Source organism: Delphinus delphis, chromosome 2 (assembly GCF_949987515.2).
Source record: "Delphinus delphis chromosome 2, mDelDel1.2, whole genome shotgun sequence".
Taxonomy (NCBI): Eukaryota; Metazoa; Chordata; class Mammalia; order Artiodactyla; family Delphinidae; genus Delphinus; species Delphinus delphis.
In genome coordinates this window covers 28,740,716-28,768,401 of record NC_082684.1, presented here as the reverse complement: position 1 = coordinate 28,768,401, position 27,686 = coordinate 28,740,716, and the positions used below count along the sequence as shown (strand labels likewise).

Here is a 27,686-nt window from a genome sequence, read left to right as displayed (position 1 = left end):
AATAGTGGCATGAATAATACCTGCTCACAGCCCAAGACATTTGATGTATCTTGGGCCTCAGTGTTTGTCGGATTTTGCAATTTCATGAGCAAGATTTGTATTTTTTTAAAGTTCTGTATTTCTCTGTGTTCCACTTGATATCAAATCTGTATTCTTAGATCGTAGCGTTTCATTAAAAAAAATAAATAATCTCAGCCCCTCCTCCCTCTCCTCCCCCTCCCCCCACACTCATTTCGTATAATATGGTAATGATATCACCGTAGCTGTAATTACGGGTCATCTTCATTTCTTTCATCTCTGCCTGTTCTGATGGCTTCATTCCTTTGACGGAAAAGATTTGGCTCTGGGTGCTATGATTATTTTGTTAAGCGTTATTCGAATAGACAGGAGTGAGAGAAATTAATCAATCCAAATGCAATTAGCATCATGTTTAACCCAGTGATGGACGTCTCAAGGTGAAACAGCCAGGGGAGTTTCAGACATTATTATTCAATCCAGTGGTTCTTATCTAAATTATAATCAAGAGAGGTTTTTATTGGCTTCGCAGTGTGAAGATGTAACTCTTTCCCTGCCCTGTGGGTCAAGAAGACTGGGGCCTCCATCCTCTGTAGACGTTTGCTGCTGCCAGCACCTTGAGGTGGGGATGTTCCAAGCAGGAGGATTTTCTTAATATCCAAGTCCTTTGAAATTCATCTATACTGTGATCTTGGTCTGATTTTCCTGGGAGTGGGATATTGCCTGTGAATAAATTACTCTAACTTGGGGCAAAATATTTTGTGTCCTGATGAAATCAGTTTGACTAGTTCTTTCTTAACCTTACATGGTAGATTATTATTGCTGTACTCACTTTATGAATGAGGAAATTAAGACTGTGTGAAGCTACTAGCCTTTGGTCACAATAAGTGTTTCACCACGATGTATTACTATGTGAAGGCCCTGAAGTGTGAATGTTCTGCAAAAATTTATGAGTATTTAATAAAAGTTTGCCCCGAGTGTATTAATCCATTGCTTTGATCTCATTGCTGTTCGTTCAACTGAGTTTACCCTTGGAAGTGGAACCAAGTGAAATAGGCCTGTGAGGCCCTCTGAAGAGGAAACAAAATACAAATAAGAAGTTTTTAGGTCTCATTTCTTGAACACAAATCTTTGGGGTTTGTTGTTATTGTTTTGTTTTGTTTTTCAGTAGGGAGAAGGATGATAAAAAGGGTTGAATATTTGAAATCTAGTCTTGTTTTGCTCTTGAAAGAGGGCAGAGCAAGGAGAGTTGATGGAGAAACATAGGCTTTCACCTGAATACAGCATTTTTCAAATACCTGACAATTAAGATTCTTCTACTTCTTTCAGCCTTCAGGCATCATGGGTGACACTTCCCGTATTTTATGTTCCTGCTTGATGGTTTATATTCTGAGAATAAATCTGTTGGCTGGATGTTTCTGTCCTTTTTTTTCCCCCCCGTTGTGAAAAGCCATTAAAATTATTTTCCATATTGGAACTGTCCAAATGCATTTAACTGTACATTGAGTCCTGGCTTTTCTTTTTTATATTACTTCTTGGATAAAACATTCTCTGGAAGTGGCCCTTACTATGAATTGAAAAAAAAATGTTTGATATAAAATTCTTTTCCTGAATTCACGGGAGAGAACATAGTTCTTAGCCACCCACTCTTTCAGAAGAAAAAGTCATGTTAGAGAGACAAGACACTGAATAGAAAGAGAATCTGGGAAGTGTGCCCCAAAAAGGATTTTCCGAGAATTCTTAGGATGAAGATTTTCATAGTCAATGATAGTTTGGTCATGGATGTAGCATCCAGACTGTTTTTTTCTTAGATATTATTTCATTCTCAAAGAATTTTGGGCAAAAGCCTAAGGCTGTTCTGTCTGCCTTCAAATGCTGCTTTTATATATTTTAGAGAAAAGTGAGATTTCTACCATAAAATCTTTTCTTTTAAATTTATTTTGGCTGCGTTGGGTCTTCCTTGCGGTGCACGGGCTCTAGGCGCTTGGGCTTCAGTAGTTGTGGCACATGGGCTCAGTAGTTGTGGCACGGGCTCAGTAGTTGTGGCTCACGGGCTCTAGAGTGCAGGCTCCGTAGTTGTGGTGCATGGGCTTAGTTGCTCTGCGGCACGTGGGATCTTCTTGGACCACGGCTCAAACCTGTGTCCCCTACATTGGCAGGTGGTTTCTCAATCACTGCACTACCAGGGAAGTCCCTCTACCATAAACTCTTACGTTGAGTGGACTCTCCCACAAGAGTTGACTGAGAATGGTCAGTAGACCATATTACAATTACACCATTTTCTGAGGGCCACCAAGTATTCAAATGAGGTCCCAAGAGAGTTCCTTCTCATCCAGGAACACCATGCTCAGTTCATAGCACCTTCTGCTCTTGACAGTGGCCCCAGCCACTCTCATATCAGAGGCATTATAAAGTGCTTAGTTCTTGACTTGAATTATTGATCACTTAGTGATAGGTTTTTGTGGAGATCTGAACTGGAGCATGGTGAAGAATCTCAGTCTGGGAGCCTGCCTGGAACTGCTCTGCTGTACGCCGGCCCTATGCCGGAGTGACAGGAAAACTTTCTCATTCCTGTGAGAGAGAAATCAGCACTGTAAATCACATTGGTTTCCTTTGTTCTCCTCTGATGTACCAAGGCACCTGTGAACAGCTAGATAGCTCCATCTCAAAGGCCACTTCTCATTTATTTGAATTTTCCCTAATACCTAGTACATAGTAGGTAGGCTCTGTACGTGACTAACTTAACTATTCATCCATCCCCTTCATGCTTCTCTTCTGCATAGCACACACTCATGACTAGGAGGTCCCTCAGCGGAATTAGAACGCCTTCAACTAAAAAATAATTGTTAAAAAAAAGTCAAAACTGTAATCATAACAAATGGCATCATTTCTACAAAACCCCTTCTATAAATCTAGTTAAATAGATAACCTTTTAGCACATTGATTTAAACCGAACTAACTAGGGTTTTATGTGCTCCTTTTTGCTAGAAGAAGCTGCTGGTGTAGTTAAGGAAGGTCGCTGCCTCTAACTAGCACCCAGGTTTGAACCTCCAGAGTATACGTGTTACACAGATGCAAGTCAGGCATGTTTCCCTTTGTTTTACATTTGAGAGCCTTTAAAAAATAAATAGTTCATCCTCTTTTTGCCACTCCTGGTGCTGCTTGTGTGCGCATTCGGTACTGACCTGGTACCTTTTCTCTTTTGTGAAATGGCAGCTGCGGAGACTCTGTTGTTTCCCATGACCGATGGAAAACCCAAGGAAGGAGTCAAGGCTAAGAACAATGATCATATTAATTTGAAGGTGGCGGGGCTGGACAGTTCTGTGGCGCACAGATTAAGATTAAGCATACGCCACTTAGTAAACTAATGAAGGCTTACTGTGAATGACAGGGTTTGTCATTTGAGGTAGGTCAGATTCCAGCTTAATAGGCAGCCAATTCATGAAACAGACACACTGTGAGAGCAAAATAACTTACTGGATTATGAAAGAGAAGGGCTGAATGAGCATGCCACTAATGGAGGAGGGGGCGCTGTCACGGAACCAGCATTCTGCCCCAGTTGTTGTCGATCAAAACATAGCATTGGTCATTTAGCTTAAAAAAAATAAAGGGAATATGCTCGTGTACATCACCCGTTACTTTAAGTACAGTAAAGGAGTGGGGAAATGGTACATGGAAGAACAGAGAAATCCGTACTATAGTAGTCAAGATGCCGTCAGTGTGTTCCAGCAGCAGACAGGAGGTGTCTGCTATGAAGGGAACTTGCTCTTTACTCCAGATCTCAGTTCCCACAGACCAAGAAGACCTTCGCAGTTAGAAGACTGCAGTTTGGTTCTCCCACATCCTGACTACTACAGTATGGACTTCTCTATTCTTTCATATACCCCTTCCTCACGTCTTTATTGTAGTTGAAGTAACTAGTGTACACAAGCACATTGGCTTTTTTTTTTAAGCTAAATGACCAGTGTTATGTTTTGCTTGACAACAACTGGGGCAGAATTCTGGTTCTGTAACAGTCCCCCCTCTCTCCATTAGTGGCGTGCTCATTCAGTCCTCGTCTTTCATATTCAAGTAAGTTGTTTTGCTCTCACTGTTTAACAGAAATCAAACAAACAAAAATCCTTGCATACCTTGTTCCATTGGAGAATTTTAATGTTTTTCACTTTATCACTGTAAAACCCAGGGCAGTTTTGTAACTTTTTTGTACATAGCTGTTATGTGTAAGGCAATCTATCTTTAAGCAGGGATAAATTACTCTAAACGAAATGAATCCTAGATAATTTTCCCATCAAGTATCTGGTTGCTTAAATAAACTTCTTGTTTGACATGAAAGAAAGAGTCATACAGTAGCTAGCATTTACAGAATGCCTGTGTGACCCTTGTATTAATCCCATCTTGAACAGATGAGGTGACTGAAACACAGAGAGATGACTTGGGTGACTTGCCTGCAGTGGTTCAGGCTCAGTGTAGGAGCTGGGGTTTGAATCCAAGCCTGTCCAATGCTAAAAGCCCTGCTCTTGGGAATTCCTTGATGTTACAGTGGTTAGGACTCCACGCTTCCATTGCTGGGGGCCCGGGTTCAATCCCTGGTCAGGGAACTAGGGTCCTGCAAGCTGCACAGCGCAGCCAAAATAAATAAATGAATGAATGAATGAATGAATAAATAAATACATGCATGCCCTGCTCTTTTCACAGCGTTATGCTGTCTCCTTTGTTTCCTGGCCACTCAGAGTCTCCTAAACAGCCTGTTGTTGCTTTTCAGGATATGAGAGAACCATCCGCCTCGCTAATGTTTTTATTTATATTGATTTAATTATATTGAGGCACAATATAAATATTTAAAGTGGTTTGCATTGGAACTGCAAACCAAATGCTATGAGTTTCTTCCATTTCATTAAAAGTTACTTAATCTTTACATTGTTCCCTATATGAAAGCCAAGCAGAATTTTATCAGGCAGTTGCCTCAAAGTTATAATCTGGAAAATCTTTCTATAATGAAACCCATATGTCATGGGCGAAAGGTGCAAAGCCCTGGCATAGAGGGCTGGTCTCGTGAGAGATTCTGCACCCAATCTCGTTAACCAGGGTGCCTCTGGTAATCCCTCATGCCCCCACTGGTGAGAAATCAGTCTGTACCACTGAATCTTTTTCAACCAGCCACCGGAAGATTTACCGCAGAGAAGACAGTTTGGGGATAGTCATTGTGGAAAGGGAGCCAGAGGCAAGGCTAAATGTAGGATGGCGGAATTGGAGAGTCTAAAGAAGAGATTACATTAAAGCACACACCACCTTCACAGCAAGCAGAATGGAGTCCTCCCTTCAGCCCTGACCTCTCTAAAGTATACCCAGGTATTTACAGCTGCTGTGAACCTGACAGCCCTAGGGAAACTATGAAGGGGTGACAGAAACTGCATCAACCTGGAAGTTGATTATAGTTTATCCATTTGCTGTCTTTAAATGTGTCCCATGTCCCACACTCAGCAGCAGTTCACATGTTCACCCTTTGGTGAGAGTCTTGACTATGGCTTTCTCAGTTTATGGTGTGTGCCCAGCATAGGAGGGCCTGTAAATCATGACTTGACGTGGAGATCATGCTTCTCTTCTGCAGAGCATACACTGGTGGCTGATGACCAGTCGATCCCTCTGAGCATAGTGATTCGACTGTGGTAGCAGTGCTGCCTTCCTGTTGAATCTTGTAATCCTAGAGAATCAATCCAGAACCAGAAAATAGTTAAGAAATGGTGTTAACTCCAGATAAAACTTTCTCTCGCAACTTTATGGTCCCCAGGATCGTCTTCTAACACATTGTGGGAAAAGAGAAGCAGGAGAGAAGGCAGGAATTGGAAGTGCCAAGCTGAAGAGTATGTAATCTTACCCTGGTCATTAGTGCAAGAATTATACCAAGTGGTAACTGTTGGAAAGAAGGGATGGAACTAGGCAGAAGGACATAGAAATACCTTACTGTCCTCTGTCAGCAAGCATAGATTTCTCTAAAGGTTTTTTCCCAAAGAGATCTGAAATCCTTGGTGGGAGTTTTTTAGTAAAACACATTTACATTATAAACCCTACTGGAAGGGGGGTGTGTGTGTGTGTGTGTGTGTGTGTGTGTGTCTGTGTCTGTGTGTCTGTGTCTGTGTGTCTGTGTAGAAGAGGAATACAGAATAGTAGCAGAAGGCTGTCTCCCTACTCCTAATGGGATTTTGTAGCAGCATGTGTGAGTTTGTTTCAGAAGTCAAAAACGAACAGATGTTGGTATAAATTACCTCTGTGTCTGATGTCTTGCAAATTAAAAGCGCGGTTGGCATCGCTAAACAATTTCACTAGGTTTGGGGGGGTGTGTAGTTAGCGGGTGGTGATTACTATAGCAGGTCGGTAAGAATCTTTACATTGCAGTAGAACAGGAGAGCCAAGGATAAAGAGATGAGGAATAATATAAGGGGTATATGAATTAATCAGAGATGTTAACATCTCTGATGACAAGTGAACAGGAGGGCATGTGCTCCAGAGCAGCCCCTGACTCACAGCAATTTCTCTGCACAAAAAGGGGCTGGTGCCTAGGATGTGATATATAGGGCACAGCCCTCTGTTAGGGAGCAGCTAGCTGTGTCACAAATTTGTGTATCTCCTATATAGGAACAGCGAGTAGGCAAACTTTCACCCCTCCCACGTAAAAGATGATGTCTTTTGGAATACTTCTACTTTTACGGTGGTTCGCTGCAGCTCTGTGTACTTAATTAGGTTGAAGGGGGAGGAATGACTGAGTGGAAGGGGGTTGTTAAAAAGGATTGGTTAAATTCAAGGAGAGCTTGCCACTGAGAGACTTTGGAATATCCATTTTTTTTTTCCTTTTAAATCCTTTTGATCCCTCGAATAGATTGGGTCTTGTAAAATTTTAAGTCTTCAAATATTGGTCATTCTCCCATTTGGGGAAGAAAAGAGCAAAGAATTGTGGGACATGAAGGACAGTAGGCAGAAATAATTAGTAAGATCAGTACAGTGCTCCTGGCCCAGGATTTTTGGAACAGGGCTCTGTTCTACCCAGCTGAGTATTGTATTACTCAAGTCTGATTTCCAGAGCACCTGCTTCTAACCACTTTGCAGGATCATTTGATACTGTGTTTAAATTCATTAATAAGCACTGGAGAGTAGGCAGAAAACCTATCCAAGTAGGAATAAATGATGCGACCCACTCTGGCCAAAAGTATAAGTCAATTCCTATAGATCAGGCTGAGGGAAAAGATTCCAAGGAATGGGATTTTCGAGATTGCTAGCCTCCCTTATCACAATTCATTCACTTATTCACTTAGGAAATACTGCATGCAAGAGAAGCAATAGACTACTTACCCTCCTCTGAAAGGCGTTGTGTTAATAATACCACTATACCAAGCATGATCATGGCTGAATACCCTAGAGGGCGGGGCAGGTGGCATTAATATGCTACTCATTTTACAGATGAAGAAACTGAGGCGCAGAGATCTTTCCCAGCTCAAGGTCTCGCCCAGCTGTTAAATATTAGAGTTGGAACTTAAACTGCATTCAGATCCTGTGTTCTCTGAAAGAAATCCATGCTCCCTCCCCTGGGCAATAAAATACTTGTTTGGATTTCTTCTGGAGTAGTTAGTCCTTGTCCCTGGATCTCTCCATGAATCTGGCACTACTTCCATCAAGGGAAATGACTTTTCTTGCTGAATAAGCAAGGTAAATTTTAAAAGAATCCCACAATGTAGAGAATGGAGCAATGAGGGTCACTAACAAGTCTTATTGTTTGTCTGTGAAATGGAAGGAAACTAACTTTACTCTGTTCCTACTTGGTTCTAGTTCTTTTGTATATTATCATTCATCCAGCCAACATTTATTCAGCAGATACCGGGTCCAGCACTATGCTAGGTGCTGGTGATAAAAAGAATAATAAAACACAATCTCTGCCCTCAGTTCTTCGACTTCCATGGAGGAAGACAAGTATATCAACAAGTAATTGCAAGTCTTATAGGAACTTTGTATGTATGGGATTTGGCGTAAACCCACTAAGGAAGGAATGGTCAGTTTGATTTGGGCCAGGGTACGGTTGAGGGCACATGAGACAAGCCCAACGCTGGGGCTTCCATTCCTAGTTAATGGGATTTCCTTTCCCTTTGTTGGAGCTTTGGAACTTGTGAAAGATGGGGAATGTATAGACTGCAGTTACCAAAAGCTTTCCTGGTTACAAAGTTTGTACTGTTTTATTTCTTCCTTGTACAAATAAACCAAGAACTATTAAATGTAGATGGTGGGGTGGGGGAGTGGGAGCCCATTCATCTAGCACCATTTGTTCTGCACCGGGGAAGGGAAGCAAGGAGGCTAGGGTGAAGGTCCTTCTCACCCCTGCAGGTGCCTCCCTAGCCACCTCACTCCTCTGGCCAAGATGGAGACACGTCCTTGGAAGCCACAGGGCACCATAGCCTGCTGTGTGTTCACTGCATGGTTCCAGAAGACTTCTGGCCCCCAGGCCAGCCACTGGAAACTTTCAGCTCTGTTACATCCATTTAAGAGACATAAAAAGATGATCTTGTGGGGATGAGGATGAAAGGGGTTATGCCACGTACAATTTTTGAGGATTTGCTTGACAGAGCTAAAATGGGGGGCTTCTGGAGTGGGTCTTGTAACTGAGAAATGTTTTACTTTCATTTCAGAGCCTCATATGTAGGAAAGTAGCTGTATAAACCCTCTTGTAACTACAGCATTCAAAGATTGATGGTGCTGAAAGTGAGAAAAAGACACATAAACCTTGCCTGGCTATATTAAATATCTAAGGACTGACAATGCCAAGAGAGAGAAGACCAAAGCTCTATACACCCTACTTTATTACTCCATCCACAGATGAACTGCACTGAGGGAATATAAACTCTGTTACATTACAGTATCCAGGGACTACCACTGCTGAGAGATGGGGTAAATAATCTCTAATTTTGATTTGAGATTATAAATGTCCAGAGACCAACAATCCAGAAAAGACTCTAATCTAATCTTGGTTGGATTTTAGCCTCCAAGAGCAAACCCAAGGGTAAATGATAAAGATTTCCCCAGCTGGCCTGCGCGTTATAGTAATTACCAACTTCAGAACAGTTTGGTACAGTTTGTTGTCAATAGTGGTTTGTTTTTCTCCCATTTTGGAGGTTAGTAGAGATTGAATCTGTTATCGTAGCAACTTTGTATACAATTTAAATCAATCTGCATTCTTAAATTAAGTCTTCCTGTGAACGCTTTTTCAGATTTTAGGTCTTCATTTATCTTTCATTTGCTTTGTGATTCCAGCCAGAGAGATGACACGGGGGAAATTCCTCAACATTCTAGAGAAGCCCAAGAAGTAGCAGCTGCTTGCGGACAGGATGCCCTGGAGACTGGAACCGTGCTTCCCTCCCAGTGCAGTTCTGATGACGTGCACCTCACTGCTTCCTGCCCAGAGGCCGGAGGGTGCACCTCCAGGACTGACCCTCTCCCCTGCTCCTGGCACTCTGCGCTTCTGAGGACATTCGGCGGCAAGAGAAGAATCTGCTCTATCCAAGGATCTGTGGTGCAGTTATTCATTCAGCTTCTAGACTGTGACCGTCTCAGCCTCGGATGTTGGTAACACCAGAAGGTATATCATTCTTAAAGGTCAAAGTCCTGCTTTCTCGTTTCCGGAAATGATTCTGGAGCTCCAGGATCTTACAGTTGATTTGATTCAGTGATAGCAAAGTCAGTTGAGATGTGTTGATGGGACAAGTTCTTTTGAATTGTACTTGATCTCTTAGGAGGTGTTTATGATGCAAGGAGACCAGAGACCAATTAGATTCTGGACCAGACCATGCAGCTTGGCCTGCAGGCTCACCACTGTATACTAGGTTCCAGGAATCCCCAGCTGGAGAAATGCTTTTAAAATTCTACATCTCTCAAGAGAGTCCCATCCCCCAATGCCTTGCATTCCCCACCTCCCAGCCCCCACCGTCAGTCTGACTCCAGGGAAGGGGATCCCTGTGAATCAGGTCCCTCCTGGGATTAGCTTGTACAGTGAAAGGCATATGTAGGGTTGCATTGGGTTCTAGACCTCCAGACCAACTTAAAGGTAACAGAAAGGACTTTTGAGTTCTAGTTAATCTGTTACAGATTCAAGTGAGAAAGTCAGTATGGCCTGAAAGATAGGAGAAGGGGACTGCTTGCAGGAGTTCCCATTTGATTAAAAACTAGAAACTCTGCTTGACCTTAAAGGAATGTGCTGTGGAATGGTGGCAATGTTTTGCCCCCCTTGTCCCATCTCACAGCACAGATTAGATATTCCAGCCATGTGACAGAAACACACACACACACAGAAGAAAAAGAGAATTCCCTGACTTTACAACTCTTATGGAGCTCTTTGCCAGTTATCTGTCTCTACGTTAAAACCTGAAAATCTAGCCCGTGGGTAAAATTGATTATACATGTTCTCCTTATTTTGTCTTATAAGCCAGCCCCCGGCTCTGTTGTTTGTAGAAGCACATGGGGTTTCCTAAACTTTATGAAAAGAACATCCATGTGGCAGTAGTGTGTTGGTGTTTGGACACAAGGAATGTTGTGGTCAAGGTTTTGGTCCCGAGTGTCTGCTAGGGCACAAAACTATTCAGTTTAATAGCTGGTTCATTAACCATTTTCTGACACTTCTGCCTTGTTTCCCATGCTAGAGTTAAGGTTGGATTTTTCTCTCATTTGCACCATTTGACCATCCATGCAATTTTACCTATTGATAAGTGGGGTGGAATTTAACACAAGACATAAAGGAGAGTATGAGAAGGAAAACATTCTGCTTGGGTGCTATATAGAAGGTTAGGCTATAGAGGCTTTGATTTTAAGTAAAGCTTATTATTGACATTCCTTTATCTTAAATGCGGTTAAAGAATGTGAAAGATGGGGAGAGAGAGAGAAAGGGGGGTGTGCAAAAACTAGTGCCATAATGTCAAATTCTAACTTTGCTCTGTTTTTGAGAGTTGATGACGTCAGGCACTTCTAAGTGCTTGGGGAAATTGAGAAACATATGGATAACATTGGGATACCTCCCCCAAACCAACTCCAGTCTGTAAACTGAAGCTATGTAGTTGGTTTTTTGGTCTGCTTTGGCCTCTTCCTTTTACTGTCATCTTATTCACCAGCACTTAATGTAAGTAGATGTTTTAGAATTGTGATATTTATTGGTTTTGTATTTGCCGTCCTTAGAGATGTTAATGATGTATTTTTATATTGATAATATAAATTTATGTACAATGTGTGCATGTATGTATTTCAGGGTGTTAGAGGACTGTACTTTGTATATGGTGGTGTCTATGTCATCATAATAAATATTTTCCTTTTATAGGAGAGTGAGTTTTTCCTCAAAAGGCCAACTTGCACATTTAAAGCACAGACCTCGTCAGAAAGCACAACTATAATGGCAGATGACCCACTATCTTCCCTTTAATATCACAGTGGGTGGTGTGGGGCTTTATGGTCATCTACTGCGTGGTCTCTAGCTGCCATTCTGTCCTACCAGGCACCCAGCTCATTACTGCTCACCTCCCTAAACAGTGTTTAAAAATCTTTAATACCTCGCCTCCTCTACTAATAAAGTCTAGATCCATCATCCTGGCATTTAAAACTCTCTACATCTAATCCTAATCAACCCTCCAGTTTGGTTTCCTTTCTCTCCAGTATATGAAGTCTCTGTTCCAGTTAATCTGAACAGTTCCCAATTCCTCACTTACATGCCTTTGTTCTTGCCATTGAGTGCCTAGAAAGTCTTGCATCCTTTTCCTACACATCAACCTATCCTTCCTGTAAACCCCGCATGATCCAGCTGGACATAATCCTTCCCCCTCCATTCCTACAGCATTTATGTATACCTCCTTATGACTCTTATTACTACAGTCCACCTTATATTTAAGTCATCTGAGTACATGTCTTAATTGCCCCGCTAAATTATCTGCTCTCTGAGATTGTGGCTGTCTCCCACACATCTAGTTCTTTGTCAGTGTCTTCTTTGAACTGGGGGTTCATGACCTACCTGTTTGCATGCTTCCAGTTAAACGTGACAGATCAAAAACAAATATTTCTCTGCCACCTGCGAAAACCGTTAGTAAGCATTTCTTTACAACTCTGTTCAGGAACTAAAGAGGAAGTGCTAATCAGTACTACTGCTTTCACCCACTGATGGTGTACCTGCTCCAGACCAGAGCATATGCCCTTTTAGAAAAAACATTCCCGTTCAAGGAAAGCAAATTGCTTAGCATCATTGATTCAGCATTGTTTCCCAAGAAGACATCTGGGTGGACAGTAGATTTCTCTGATCTAGAAAAGCATGGCTGGTTGATTGACTGAAAAGGTACAGCATGACAAATATGCTGCTCTAAATCTTTAGAGATGATTTTTCGCATAAATAAATATCATTTGCCTACAGGTTTGTCTTCTCTTTTCTTTTGCTGTTCCACATACCATCCATGCCTCGCATCTGCCGCCCGTGAGCAGCACCAGTCCTGAGAAGCATAGCACTGGTGCCTGGAGGCACATTTTCAAATTCTTATTCTAAGCTGTTCTCACCAACGGTCTCATTGCTTCTTGCTCTCTTCCGTCTCTCAGGTTTTAGGCCTCAGCTGATTTGCTTGGCTTTCTTTTCATTGTTGGAGCAGTAGAAGTTCACAGGCTATCAATTGCATTGATATCAAAATGCTATCATTAATTTATCTTTTTGTTACCTACTGATTGTATTTTTTTAAATGGACAACTGCTAACTGCTCCTTGTTTTTGGTCCTCTGGCTGCAGGTTATTTTAGCTCCTCTGTCTTCTGAACTCACCCAAATCAGAGCAGTGAAAACGAAGCTGGTGAAAGTCATTCCATTGCCCCTGTGGCTTCCGAAGGGTGTTTGGACTTCCATAAGGGCTTTATAATAAAGCCAAGGAATTTCATTTTCAGTGGGATGCTCTGGTCCCTTCTGTTTCCTCCAGGATTAAGGCATCACAGGAAGGTAAATGCAGAGCAGGAAGGGAGGAAATGGGCAGTGGGCCACGGTGATGGTCCCAGGGATCAGATAACAGGGTTTCATACCAGCTCTCAACTTCTGCACAAACTCCATCTCCAAGCATTTGATTATGTTCTGCAGTTTCTGTTTTCTTCATCCTTTGAGAACTACAGGACTACCTGCCCTTACATGGGCTTCATTTCACCAGAGGACCTTGTACCCCCTCAGCCCCAAAGAGTGGGCAATGAGTGGTCTCTCCCAGCGCATGAAGTTCTGACTGGCCGGTAACTGACTTTTCCTATGTCTTTAGGCTCTGGGGTACTTTGGGGATGTGTCCCTGACTCTGCTTAAAGAGGCCACCGGCCTTCCCACCCTGTGCCCAACACTTTCTTCCGGAGCAGCAGTGGTTGGGGGCTTCAGGTGGCACCAGGTGCACCATGAGGCTCCCGAATGCTGGCAGAACCTGTTAATTAGCACATGAACACCCCAATGCTCCATTAGACGGGCCAGGCATTTGGAACCTTCCCCTCCTGTGGGCCCCTTCCTCCTAATGAGACCTGGAAGAAGGGCCCTCACAAAACATTGCCTCAGAATAATATTCCGCTTTGTCCCCACCAGTAACCAGGGCTGACAGGATCACTCTGTCCATTTCTCTCCTAATTAGCACAATTCCAGCATAGCCTGAGCCAGCAAATGGAGAAAAGCGATCAAAAGCGATCGGACAACCGTACCGAATCGCAAACACAAAGAGGGCCATTCCCCGTAATTAGGTGAGACAATTCCTCAGTCTTTTCTCGGCTGGAGTTTGCTGCTAAGACTCTTGCTGTTTGGGTCCCAGCAACACAAGTTACATGTCTCCCTGGGACACTAATAAGCCCCAAATTGTCTTCCGCTTCACACAACTCTAACCAGAAGACAGATGCGGGGGGAGGGGGCACAGTGAGGGGACAGGGTCTCTAAACAAGCAGCTGCTGCAGTCTTTCCCCAACTCCAAGAAGTAGACACTGGAGCTGAGGGCAGAGAGGGAGGAGGTAGTTGGCTTGAGAGAACTGCCCTGGGTGCCGCCTGGTCCCTGAGCTGGGGCTGAAGCACTGAGAATTCCTGACCGTCAGGGGATGCCCACTCTGCCTTGTTCGTTCCCCACCTTCTGCCTTTTGTCCCCATTTGATCTCCTCGTCCCGCCTCAGTGGTCCACAATGGTGGCATCACGGGCAGCTATAACTATGGCACCATCCCTGGAACGACATCGAAGTCCTGTTCAAGTGTAGTTACGATCTCAAGGATAGCAAACCCACAGCACGCGCGTGAATTCTGCTCTCAAAGAGCTCATGACCTGGAAGGGGCCCTCACTTCCAGCACCCATCACCTCTTCCCCACCCCCTGCCTGCTATCTCCATTTTCTATCCTGGAAGATTCCTGGTTTTTAAAACAGAAAAGTGGCCCATCAGCTGCCGGGGCAAGAAGCCACAACTGGCCATACTCCACGTGGCTCAGAGGTTGGCCATTTAATAAACAGAAACAGCTCCCCCCCAGGATTACAGCCCATTACAGGGATTACTGGGGGTGATAATAGCCATGAACTTGGTCAGGGACAAACGAATGCAGAGGAGAGTGGCAGCTGGAACCTCAGCTAAACTCAAGCTCTGAGCTGAGTTGGACTCATACACGTTTTCATCTTTATCCTGCCCTCTGCTTTGTGTTTTGACCTGTACTTGATGCTTCTGAAAGTGACCTCCAAAACCAGAAAACACTCAATTATCTAGAATCCAAGGAGCCAGAAAACCCAAGTAATCAAAGTTGCTTTGTTGTTTTTCCATCTTCTCTATCCGAGACACGGAGAGGTAATAAGATTTGACTATTTAAATAACTTTTGAGAGATGTCAAAGAATTAATCCAAATTTGTTCAGTCTCCTATAGTTTCTTTGTTTGTAAACAGAACTCACAACAGTATCTGGCACATAATAGGCGCTTAATAAGGATTTGTGGAAAGAAAGGATGAACTGCCATGATACTCAGTGTTCATGGTCTTGTTGCTGGTCTAAGGTATAGTAAGAGCTTGTATTTGAGGGAGAGAAGGATGCGCTTGTGCAAGTCACTTCTCTCTGAGCCTCAGTGTCCTCAGGACCACGTCCATTTTAAAGAAGCAGCCTAGCATCATGGATAAGAGCAAGACCCTGATGTCAGGCTGCCTGGGTCCAAATCTTGTTTCTGCCATCTGCTAGCTATGTGACTTTGGGTAAATTGCTTAACCTCTCTGTGCCTCAGTTTACCCATTTATGGAATGGGTCCAATGCACCTAACTCCTGTGGTTACTGTGGAGATTAAATTAGTACTTGCAAGTGTTTAGAACAGTGCATGGCATATCTTACCCATGTTTAATTTTTTATTTTACTCATAGTTGTTAAAAATTGATAATCCTTAAAGGGAAAATATGATAACTTTTGATTACCTTGAATAGTCAGTTAAGCCAAAAACCCATTTCTCAGCTCTTCAGGAGGACTGACAGTTTACTGACTACTTCTCCTGCCCCCATCCTTCCGCCCTCTGAGGCAGACCATGCTGGTATGGACACGCAGCAGATACCACTGTTGACTGCACAGACGACGGCCATGGAAGACCATTTGCTGCTGATAAGCAAGGGAGGGAAAGGTATTCTTTGTGACGTTGACAGGTTTCTGAGCTGATGTTGAGCTTGGCATAATAAGCCTTGAGTCATCGTGTCTCGCTAGTCTTGGTGGTCCTAATATATTCTAAGCATCCGTGGTATTCTAGTCACTGCACAGGCATGCTCCTCCCTGTTTTGCTCTGTCCTTCCCACCCCTGCCCCCAACCCTCCACCCCTATTCCAGTTGCTCCCTTTCCAGGGCTGAGTGAGGTCCACTTGGGCCTGGGGCCCCCGGGCAGCCTCTTCTCGGCTTCTTCCTCTCTGGGAGTCTATGGAGAGCAGCCTGGCCTGACTCCACAGCCCGAGGCCTCAGGGTCAAGCAGGGCTAAAGGTCACATCCCAGGACCTTCCCAGATGCAGCCGAGCCAGCCCAAGCCAGCGGCTCCACACAAAGGAGCAGCTGAGAAGAGTCAAGTTGGAAAAGTCAGTGACTTGAGACTGAGTGGAAATGAGAAACACTGACTGCGGCCACTGGCAAAGCCCGGGGCAGGGCCAGGAGGGTACGCGAGGGTCAGAACCAGAAGTGGTCTCTGAGGAACAGGGTGGCTCGTGGGAAAGCAGAGCTCCCGAGAGCTTCTTCCTTGGCTCCTGATCCCTTGCGTCTGTCTCAGCTGCTGCTGCCTCCATCATCTTACTGCTGTCATCAGCCCTGCTTACCCAAACCAACTGGCCCGAAGGTCCTTCAAACCTGTAACTATTGAGCGTATTATGGTGCGTTCACATAGTGAACTACTGTGCAGCCACTTAGTAGGTTTGCAGAGAGGTTACAGCATCACGGGAGAAATGATTTGTCATAAGAGTAAGTGAAAGTAGCGAGATTATCAAAATAGAAGGATTATTAAAAATTATAAATGCAGCACGATCTCCAGTATGTGGGGGAGGAAATAGACCAAGGTGGTAAGAGTGCTTGCTGCCTGGTTGGAGGATTATGGGTAATTTTCATTTTCCTCTACATTTTCCAAACTCTGTACAGAAGCATGTGTTGCTTCCATAATACAGGAAGAAAAACACCTCTGGAGCTGGGTGTATAGATATACAAGTCTTAAAATGCCCTATCAGCCCAGCCTGTCAACATGCATGTGTGCGGGCATACACACACACACACACACACACACACTCAGTTCATTGATGACATTTGTTTATTGTAATGACGTTAGATCTTGTGTTTGAAAATGTCTATCTGTAAACCTTTAAGTGTTTACTGAGCACCTAGAGCATCCAGCCCTGCCCTAGACTCTCTACTCCATCACATGTAATGTGGATAAAAACTACTTGTTCCCTAACCATACCCAGTCCCATGGCCCATCCCACCTCATTACTCCATAGAGCCTTTGCTCTGGAACAGAAAAATCTTCACTCAGTAGGTGTTTGGTCCGAGTTGCAAAATAACTGTCCTCAGTCCATCCCTACACTGAGAAAAATATATCCACCTAATTTTGCTGTAGACTCTTTAGGCTGAATTTCCCCTAAAATTTGAATGCTAGGGCCTGTAAAATACTACTTCATATATTGTGTTTGTGAGAGTTTCATTCTCTGCTTTCTTCCTGCTCACTTTCCCCTTCCCAACTGGGAGAGAAGGAAAAAAAGATGACGTAGGGGTCAGAGGAGTAGGCATGGATCAGGACAGAGCCTGGAGTGACACCCATATTTTCATCACAGACAGCCAGACAGAGGAACTGCACCATCGAGAAAGGGAATGAAGTGTCTTTCCTGCAAGCTGGGATCTGAGGGACTCAAGGGATGTGTAGGTGGTTCTCACCTTTATGGGCAGACAAGTGTGTATATAAAGTCAGTTTCTCTGCGAGATGAGATACAGAGTCATGGAACTGATAAAGAAAAGATGAAAGCATCAGGGCCAGAGGACATACAAAAATCATGGAGAAGAATGGACTTTGTCCCCGAGGAATGACTCATTCATCCCAGCCTCAGGAGGCTGGAATATACAAGCCCAGGCATCTGATTAGGCCTTGGAAGGTCCAAAGGAGTCTTGCCCCTCATTTATCTTCAGCAGAAATAGATGTCATGATGAGAAAGAAAAATTTTGTGCCTGCCACACCCACTCCCTCCTCCACTTCGCCACTATGTGCACTTGTCCATCCTGTTTCCCAAAGAGGTGCTATTTTCTGTCCAGCTCAGGGTTCAAAACAAAGGGAAAGTGTCAGCCACGTGCAGCCCTGAATCCTGCCTAACCGTTCCCTTAGCTCTGGGGCTTTTAGCATGAGCTGTGTCGGCCAGACCTGATCAGCCCTCCGAAGAAGAAGGGGGGAACTCCAGGACAGACAGCTGAAGCCGTTGTTACAACATGAGGATTGCAGGGCAGGCAACACTTCACAAGATCACCAAAGATTGATGCAAATTGGTTTGGTTCTGACCCTGTCACACCAGGAAGGATAATGATTCTAGCAGCACCGGGCATGGGAGGGGGCACGTGGTGGGAGCCGGGAGAATTGGTGTCTCACTTTGCATCTTCATTAATGATCTGAAAGACAGGGGTAAACAGCATGCTAATGAAACTTGCAGATGATTGGTGTTACAAACCCAGAGAGGACAGAGAAATAGCACGCCAAGACCCAGAGAGCTTAGAAATATGGGCAGGAGATTGTCAAATGAGATTCGCCCTAGGGAAATGAAAGTCGGCATGTCAGGAAGGGATGATGGAGGTGCTTCTGGGTGGGGGAGCACAAACCTGGAAAGCAGAGATGGGTGGCAGGGTCAGGCGGCTGAGTGAGGGGATAAGGTTTGGGGTGTGTTGGAGAGACAGAGGAGCTGGCCTTGAGGACCCAGGGGACAAATACCCTGGTGTGTTCCTGGCAGGACTGACTACAGCAGGAAGTCTGAGGCCAACGGTGTGTGCAGCCTGGGGGCCACGCAGGTTGCTCTGGCCTGTTGACCTGTGTCAGCTCCTGGGCCTCCAGCAAGGCTGGGCTCTGACTTCACAGCCACACGCTGTGCCTATTTGCACTCGTCACTGAGGCTAAAAATGCCATTTTGACCTGAATGACTAAAATGAAACAAGTCAAAACACATTTTTAAACTTTGCCCAAAATTATTGGGAACAGGATATTCAAAAGCAGAGGAAAGAACATTTCCCCCCATCTTCAGTGGTTTCCCATTCAATAAGCATGGCTTGGAGGTATAACTCACTTATATTAAGTGCAAAAGTCTTAAGGATGCATACATAAAGTTCAATGATTTTTTTCCCTTGAGCAAATCACTTAACCTCACCAAGCCTGGGTATAGCCGCAGTACGTATCTCATAGCTGTATTGAGAGGTTTAAATGAGATAGAATATATAAGGTAAGGCCTCTGGCACATAGTAAGTAAGCACTCAGAGGTGAGTGATTATTATTACTGTTAGTTACCCTCTAATTTTATTCACTGTGTTTTCCTCTTAACTTCCCCAAATAAATTATAAACTTCTTAAAGTCAGGGACTGTCTTAAAATTCTTTTTCAGTGCATGGATGCTGGAAAAAAAAAAAAACCTTCTTTGGTGGATTGATATGTTAGAATTCTTTTTTTTTTTTCCTCTATACGCGGGCCTCTCACCGCTGCGGCCTCTCTCGCCGCGGAGCACAGGCTCAGGACGTGCAGGCTCAGCGGCCACGGCCCACGGGCCCAGCCACTCTGCAGCATGCGGGATCCCCCCAGACCGGGGCACAAACCCGTGTCCCCTGCATCGGCAGGCGGACTCCCAACCACTGCACCACCAGGGAAGCCCAGAATTCTCTTTTAATATGAATAATTTTGTTTTTACCCAACCCAGATCTACTTTCAAGGAAATCTTTCTTCAGAATGGAACAAAACCAAAAAAAGAAACAAAACCAGGTAAAATCCTGATATCACAGAGGTTTTTTTTTTTTTTTTGCGGTACGCGGGCCCCTCACTGTTGTGGCCTCTCCCGTTGCGGAGCACAGGCTCCGGACGCGCAGGCTTAGCGGCCATGTCTCACGGGCCCAGCCGCTCCATGGCATGTGGGATCTTCCCGGACCAGGGCACGAACCCGTGTCCCCTGCATTGGCAGGCGGACTCTCAACCACTGCGCCACCAGGGAAGCCCTCACAGAGGTTTTTTGAGACAAACATTCCCCATGAGATTGTGCTAACAACACAGGCACTGTCTGGTGAAATCTTAAGCCAAAGGAAGAGAGCCCAGCCTGATGATTAAGACTCCAATCAGGTTTGAACTAGGGTGTCTAACCGTCCAGTTCACTTGGGACTCAGGGGTTTCCTGGGACAAGGGACAGTCCAGCTAATGTGATGGTTGGTCACTGTAGTTTGAATCCAGGCTCTGCCGCTTGATAGCTTTGTGGCCTCGGGTAGGATTCTTAGCCTTGTTGAACTTGGTTTATTCTCCAGTTAAAGGCGGAACATATTGACTTCACCAAGTTGTCAGAAGGATCAAATGAGGTACCCTTGCTAATACTAGCAATGGGAGTATTAGCAGTGTGTTTGACACATAATAAATGCCCAGTAGATGTTGACGTAAACTGTCAGAATCCATGTAAAGAAAGTTTAAAAATAGGCACAAATGAGTTTATGATGATAGAAATCAGAAGAATGGTTACTCGTGTCAGGAGACTTGCTAGGAAGGAAGTGGAGGGAGCCTCCTGCAGGGCTAGATATGTTCCAGCGGGCAAGTACTGAGCTTTATAGCCTGTTTGAGGCAAACATGATATTTGGGTTACCAAGGAGGAAATTAAAAGAAATTTATTTTCTATGGGGTAAATTAAACAAAAATCCTCTGGGACCTTTGGTTGTTCTTGCCTTTTCCTTATACCTGCTCCACCCTACAAAACAAAGACTTCTGTTTTCCTAGGCTTACCTGTCCTCCCAGCCTCCATTCATGTAGACACACTTTTGATGTCATTGTCATATGGCCTTGATTTGAAAACCACGTTGTGGTTCTTTGCTTGGCTTTCTCCCTGCCTCCTTCTTTTCTGATATGAGCTACTCTCCCCTCCACAGCCAGTGGGGGCACATAGTTTCCCAAGAGGACTCTCAAAGCTGACTCCCTACCCCTACCTCAGAGCCCCACTGCTGTGACTGTGGAGTCACCAAGTCCTTGTGACCTTCAGAAATACACAGGCTTTGTTAATTCCACTCCCAGGGATACATCCAACGGAAGTGAGTGCTGACTTCCACCAAAAGATGTGCAAGAATGTTGGCAGCGACTTTATTCATGTGAGTCAAAAATTGGCAGAAACCCAAATGTCCATCAATAGGAGAATGAAGAAATAAATTGTCATATATTCCTACAATGGAATGCCATTGGCAATAAAGAACAAACTACTGAGGGCTTCCCTGGTGGCGCAGTGGTTGAGAATCTGCCTGCTAATGCAGGGGACACAGGTTCAAGCCCTGGTCTGGGAAGATCCCTACATGCTGCGGAGCAACTAGGCCCGTGAGCCACAACTACTGAGCCTGCGCTCTGGAGCCTGTGCTCCGCAACTAGAGAGGCCGCGATAGTGAGAGGCCCGCGCGCTGCGATGAAGAGTGGCCCCCGCAACTAGAGAAAGCCCGCGCACAGAAACGAAGACCCAACACAGCAAAAATAAATAAATAAATAAAATTTTAAAAAAAAAAAAAAAAAAAAGAACAAACTACTGTACTGCCTCAGAATAACATGGATGGATCTCGCAAACAAGAATGAGGAGCCAATTAAGGCAGGCACAGAAGTGCATTCTGTATGATTCCACTTGTATGAAGTTCTAGAACAGGTGAAACTAACCTAGGGTGGGAGAGGTCAGAATAGTGGTTACCTTGGGTATTGACTGGGAAGGGGCACAAGGAGCCTTCTAGGGTGTTGGAAATATTCTCTATTTGATCTGAGTAGTGGTTACACAGGAGTAGATGTGTGAGTGTGTGTGTGAACATTCATCAAGCTGTACATTTAATAGTTATGTGCTTGGGACTTCCCTGGTGGTGCAGAGGTTGAGAATCTGCCTGCTAATGCAGGGGACACAGGTTCGAGCCCTGGCCTGGGAGGATCCCACATACCGCAGAGCAACTAGGCCCGTGAGCCACAACTACGGAGCCTGCTAGGCCCGTGAGCCACAACTACTGAGCCTGCGCATCTGGAGCCTGTGCTCCGCAACAAGAGAGGCCGCGATAGTGAGAGGCCCATGCACCGCGATGACGAGTGGCCCCCGCTTGCCACAACTAGAGAAAGCCCTCGCACAGAAATGAAGACCCAACACAGCAAAAATAAATTAATAAACTCCTACTTCCAACATCTTAAAAAAAAAAAAAGAATCCACCTGCCAATTCAGAAGACACGGGTTCAAGCCCTGGTCCAGGAAGATCCCACATGCCGCAGAGCAACTAAGCCCATGCGCCACAACTACTGAGCCTGTGCTCTAGAGCCTGTGAGCCACAACTACTGAGCCCGCTCGCCTAGAGCCCATTCTCCGCAACAAGAGAAGCCACCGCAATGAGAAGCCCACGCACCACAACGAAGAGTAGTCCCCGCTCGCCACAACTAAAGAAAGCCCGCATGCAGCAACAAAGACCCAACACAGCCAAAAATCATTAATTAATTAATTTTAAAAAGATAGTTATGTGCTTTACTGTGTGTAAACTACGCCTCAATTTAAACAAATGAATTTAGGGTCCTCTGAGCCTCTAAAGGGAAATTGATGAAAGCTACCACAGCCCCGTAGAGGTGATTTGGGGCAGTAACACAGGAGAATCATCTGGCTTCTGGGCTATGGAGTCAGAAGGAAGGATGAGGATGGTCAATGTGTTCCTTTGGCAGCTACCTTCCACGCTCCACCAGCAACTGAGCATAAGGGCCTAGGGGCTGTGGTCTGGGCCCTCACTCTGTGACTTTGTTATGGGGGCGGGCTGTCAGTCAAGCTCCAAGAGTCCCCGACATCTCAATGCTTGACTCTTTTGTGAGGGAGCATCCTTCTCTACACCCCGCTCTGTGATTTCAGTCCCGAGACAGTGGGCTGCTCCAGGGCCAGGGAGTGGTCTGTGCTTCCCTGTTGCTCCAGAACCTGACACATCTTAGGCTCTCAGTGCACCGTTGCCAAATGGATGCCTGAGTCCATGGCCTCCTGTCACCTATGGCGTTATATAATTCTCCCCAGCTGGAACTGACCACTGATCTTAAAGCCAAAGACGTGCTTTTTGACACATGGGTTATTCAGGTGACCTTTTCTAAAAGAAATGGCATTCCAGGTAAGCTACTGGCATCCCTGACTTGCTTCCATCCAGTGCAGTTCCAATACTGCCAGAAAAGACCTCCAGTTGTCTCTATAACCAAGTTTCCTAGCACCATCCACTCCTGGCAAAGAGGCTGTGTCTATACCGTAGGTAACTGGAGTTATCAGTGGTGCTGATGGTAGTTTCTCTGGGTTTGGTAATTCCCTTAGATGGAGGCTGAGATGGCTGGGCTGTTTGGTTCCTTGAAGAGATTTCTGTGGTATCCAAATAGGTAGCCATTAGCCACATAAATTCCATTTAAATTAAAAATAAATAAAACTTAAAATTCCGTTCATTACTCTAGTCACATTTAAAGAGCTCAGTAGCCACACATGGCTACTGACTACCATATTGGGCAGTGCAGAGCTACATACATTTCCATCATCATAGAAAGTTGTATTTGGCACTAGACCGATCATCTTCAAACCCTCTTGGAACCATTGCGGGAGGGAAGGAAGGAACTAAGTAGGATTGGACCCCTACCCCCAGTTCAACGAGAATCACTCTGCCTATGAATTCAGATTTCAAGTTAGAATTCATTTGGGAAAAAAAGTTCTATTGCTTTTTAATTTTACAATGCTTTTTGGAAAGATAAATACAAACCATACTTAAAATAAGCACATTGTAAAAATAAATAATTTTAAAATAATTAAAATAAAATAAGCACACTGTGAAAAATAACATCTTCTTCCCATCCTCTGACTCTCAGACTACTGGTTACCAGCTTGTGGGAGCTACACCCTGTTCTACATCTTGTTTTCCCACTTAATTTTTCTTGGATCTTGTTCAGGTTGGTACATACAGATTTCACAGCTACACATTATCCCACCGTATGGATGTACCATAATTCATTTAGCCAGTGCCTATGATGGACATTTCGGTTGCTTCCAACCTTCTGCTACTACAACCTATGTTGTGATAAACAGACATCCTTGTATTTAAACCTTTGTGCGTGTACAGATATATCCTTAGAATAGATGCCTAGTGAGGGAACTGCTTGCTCGAAGGCCATGTGCATTTTTAATTCTAATATTATAGATATAGATATATAATGTAATATATATTGCTGAATTGCCCCCTTAAAATGGTCTTTTCCCCACCACCTCAACAGTGCTGTTACCAGGCATACAGGTCTCCTCCTGAATAACAGTGGCTTCTCTTGGGAGGGTACTCCATTGCCTCCCCACCACACATCTCACCCACTTACCTTTCCTTCTTGTCAGTCCTTCTTGCTGCCAAGAGTGGTTGGCACCTGCCCGAGCATTCACCAGGCCCCCAGGTACTGGCCTGAATCCTGTACTTCAGTGTCTCATGCCTCGTGGACTCTTTGCAACACTCTCGTGACGTAGCTACTCTTATTCCCATTTTACAGATGAGAAGCCTGAGGCTTAGTGATTAACTAACTCGTTCATGGTCACCTAGCTGGTTAGTAGCAGAGCTGGGATTTAGCCCCAGGTCTATCTCACTTCAAAGCCTGGGCTTCTTGGGGAACCAGTAGGCTTCCCCACAGCCCCCTCCCTTGCCCCTCCTCCCTGCATGGACACCAGGTGCTCCCATCTCCCTGTTAATAGCCATCCACCTCTCTTCAGTGTCTGCCTGTGTGCCCGTGAGCCCTCCACTCCTGCTCACTCCCTCCTTCCTGGGGTCAAGGCCCACACCTCTCTCTGTGACCCTCCTTCACCAGGAAACCAGTGCCTTGGTTTCCTCTATTCTTGGCCTTGGGACCGCCTCACCTGACCTGCTGGGTCGGCCCATCCCGCCCCCAGGTGATCACCTTGGCCTTCAGGGCTGGGGAGGGAGAAAGCAACGGCTTCCGTCACCTGACCCTGCTCAGCCAATTCACGGAAGACAAGATGTCAAGTTAATGAGCCTGTGGGCCTCTAATTAGCTGTCAATTACCTCAAATTAATCAACTCCTCGCCTAATTAAGCATTGTCGGCAGGTGGGCACAAAGCAGACCATTGTGTGGGAGCCCTGAGAAAAGCGGGGCTGGCAAACTTGGTTAGGATCAGCGCTGTGCATCGCTCCTGTCTCCCCACCGTGCAGCACTGGGCCCCTCTGCCCACCGCTGTCCCTAGGCACCGGGACCCGGGGACCTCCTGCGCAGCGGGGTGGACGGCGCTTCATGAAGGGAGGTGCAGAGCTTGGAGGCAGGTGGGACTTCTTCAGGGAAGTGGGGCAGTGAGAGCTGTGTGGCCGGGCAGAGGAAGGTCGTGTCGAAGGGGACGGAGGCGGGTCCAAGGGACCAGCTCCTGGCGCTCATCGGAGCTGGGGCGGGGGCTGGGCTCAAAGCTGGGCAGAGTGGAGGCCAGGTCATGGCCGAGAGTTCAGGCCTGTGCGGCTGGGCAGCCTGGCTTCCAGTCCTGGCCCTGCCGCCTGTGAGCTCTGTGATCCCAGAAAGTGACTTCACTTCTGTGAGCCACACTTTCCATCATTGCAAACAATGAGAGTAACTTCTTAAGAGCTCTTATCAGGCCTCTGTGAGGATTAAATGAGATTGTGCCTGTGAAGCACATGCCCTGCTGTCAGTGTTCGGTGGATTTTGTAGTAGTGACGGTGGAGGTGGGTGAACTGCTCAAGCTATGCACTGTGTCCCCAGATTCTGAGCCCCCAGGCTGCAGTGCACCCCTGATAAATGTGAGTGCGCTGCTGAAGACATGCTGGGTGCTGGATTCTGAGATGTCCCGACTACAACCTCCTCTCCACCCCTTCACATCTCCCAGCACCTTTGAGGCTGCATCCAATGAGCCCTGGGTGCCCCATGGAGCTCAGATGAGGAGACCACAAGTCTCTGACTAGCGACCAGGAAGAAGAGAGCACATAAGGACCCCTCTCCCCTTGGGTCTTGGGGCTGCAGAGCCTAGAGAAGAAGGTGTCTCCCGGCAGCCTCCAGGCACTGAACTCATGCCCTGGCCATGGTCCTGGAGGCTGAACTGGTTGGTACCCACTTTCCTTAGCACAGGGCAGGGTGAGGCTGGGGGCCGGCTGGGTAGATCTTTGCCCCCACTGATGGCCAAATGCCTCCACACACAGGCCTGGTCTGTCCCTTCCCCCACTCTAACCAATCCTTGTAATCAACCCACCAAATTTCTCATCTGTACCCCCCATCTCAATCCTGGCACAGGACACCCTCTCCCTGCCTCCTGGGGCAATGGAGGTCCTCAGTCTCACGTCTGAAAGCTTGGAAGTATCTTCCCTCTCCCTGTTTAAACCACTCAGTCATTTAGCAAACATTTATTGTGCCTACTAATTAAAGCTCGCAGTGTAAAGGGGAGATGGTTGGATAAACACAAATCATTAATGCATGCACTAGAGATGTGAGGGACAGAAGGGAGCTAGGATTTATTATGTACCTACGGTATGCTGGCAGAAGTGGCAAAGCCGGATGTGGGTGCCCGTACCTCTGACTCCTGTCCACGAGGAGACATCAGGTCTGTGCCCTGGGATGGAAGTGGGGATGGGGGCGGGCAGGTGTATGCTACCTCAATCTGGGCCTGGGTAGGTGAGGCCTCCCAGGGAAAGGGAAACTGGAGCTGAGGCTTGAAAGAAGCAATGTATTCCAGATGAAGGGAACAGCATATGTGAAGGTCCAGAGGCATGCAAAGGATATGGAGAGTTCAGCAAATAGAGATTTCCTGAGACGAGCCACAGCAGATGCTCACTGTGCAGTGAGGAAGAGCAGGATCTCAGAGGGCCTTCAAATAAGGCCTTTCTAGTAGGGATTTGGGGACCCCTGGGAAGACTTACCTAAACTCTGACCCCTCCTAGGGGAACTGAATGCCACAGCCATCGAATCCATAATTTAACCAAATGAAGCTGCTTGTGTGGCTCCAGGAGGAAAGGGAAGTATCGCGGGAGTGGGCCTTCCTAAAACCAGCGAAATCATACCATTCTGTGGTCTGCCTTCCCGGAGAACGGCCTGCTTCCCTCCCTTCTGTACCCCAGAGCACCTGGACTGGAACAAGTGCCCAGCAAAGCTTGTGAAATAGTGCAGTATGTAATTTGTTTCTCCCTACCACATACTGACGTGTACATGGACGCAGGAACGTGCTTTAAGCTCTGACATATTTATCCCACTGGAAAATTTGGATCTGAGACTAAGAGTTCCATGTGGGCTTGAGTGGAGGAGACCTAAGTTTGGGAGCTGAAGGGTGGCCGTGGGACTGAGGATCATAGCCAGGCTGCAGGGAGGAGAAGGAAGCAGCAGTACTCAGGAGCAGCTGTGGTTCCCATCTGTCTGGGGCTTGCCCTATCTTAGATCCCACAAGGCCCGCACATCCTTGTGGTCCTTTCTTACTTAAGCAAGTTCAGTTATCTGTACCTACACCCCACCGAGAGTTCCCCACCCCAAAGCACCCTGATATATACCGGCCTGGAACAGCCAGAGGAGCCCCAGCACCCAGGTGGAAAGGCAGCTTACAGACCAGCCAAGGCAGTGGTTCCAGTGGAGCCGCGGGAGCACCCAACTCCAGGGATATTCCCACAGAACTGGGGGCTGGTAGACGGCTTTATTACACAAACAGTGCAGAAGCCCAGTGTGTGAGAGAGACAATGAGTACATTACACCTGTACGTACTGTTATGTTTAATGTTTACATTCATGTTTATCAAGCTAGATAGTACATAAACACAGTTTTAAAACCAAACAAATACAAAGGGATATAGAATGAAATGTAGGCTTCCCTCACACCCCTGTTCTGCCTTCTGATTTCCTTTCCCACAATCAACCAGCAACCAGTTTTTCAGATACTCTTCCAGAGATTAAAAAAAATAGTTTTATATACTTATCTTTTCTCTTTCACAAGTGGCAGTAAAATATACTGT

The 27,686-nt window shown here is 45.7% G+C and overlaps 1 protein-coding gene across 3 annotated transcripts in view; it reads left to right on the top strand.

Annotated features, from left to right (window-relative positions):
- The window catches only part of LIN52 (lin-52 DREAM MuvB core complex component), a 120,407-nt gene extending 109,065 nt beyond the window's left edge, over window positions 1–11,342 (top strand). For 2 of the 3 annotated variants that reach the window (XM_060004207.1, XM_060004206.1), the window contains exon 6: window positions 9,307–11,342. In XM_060004207.1, the coding sequence (XP_059860190.1) occupies window positions 9,307–9,362 (56 nt within the window). In that variant the 3' untranslated portion in view covers window positions 9,363–11,342. Of the gene's footprint in view, window positions 1–547; window positions 654–9,306 lie in introns of those variants that run through there. The other variant, XM_060004210.1, reaches the window with a different exon arrangement.
- Window positions 11,343–27,686: the final 16,344 nt, after the last annotated feature.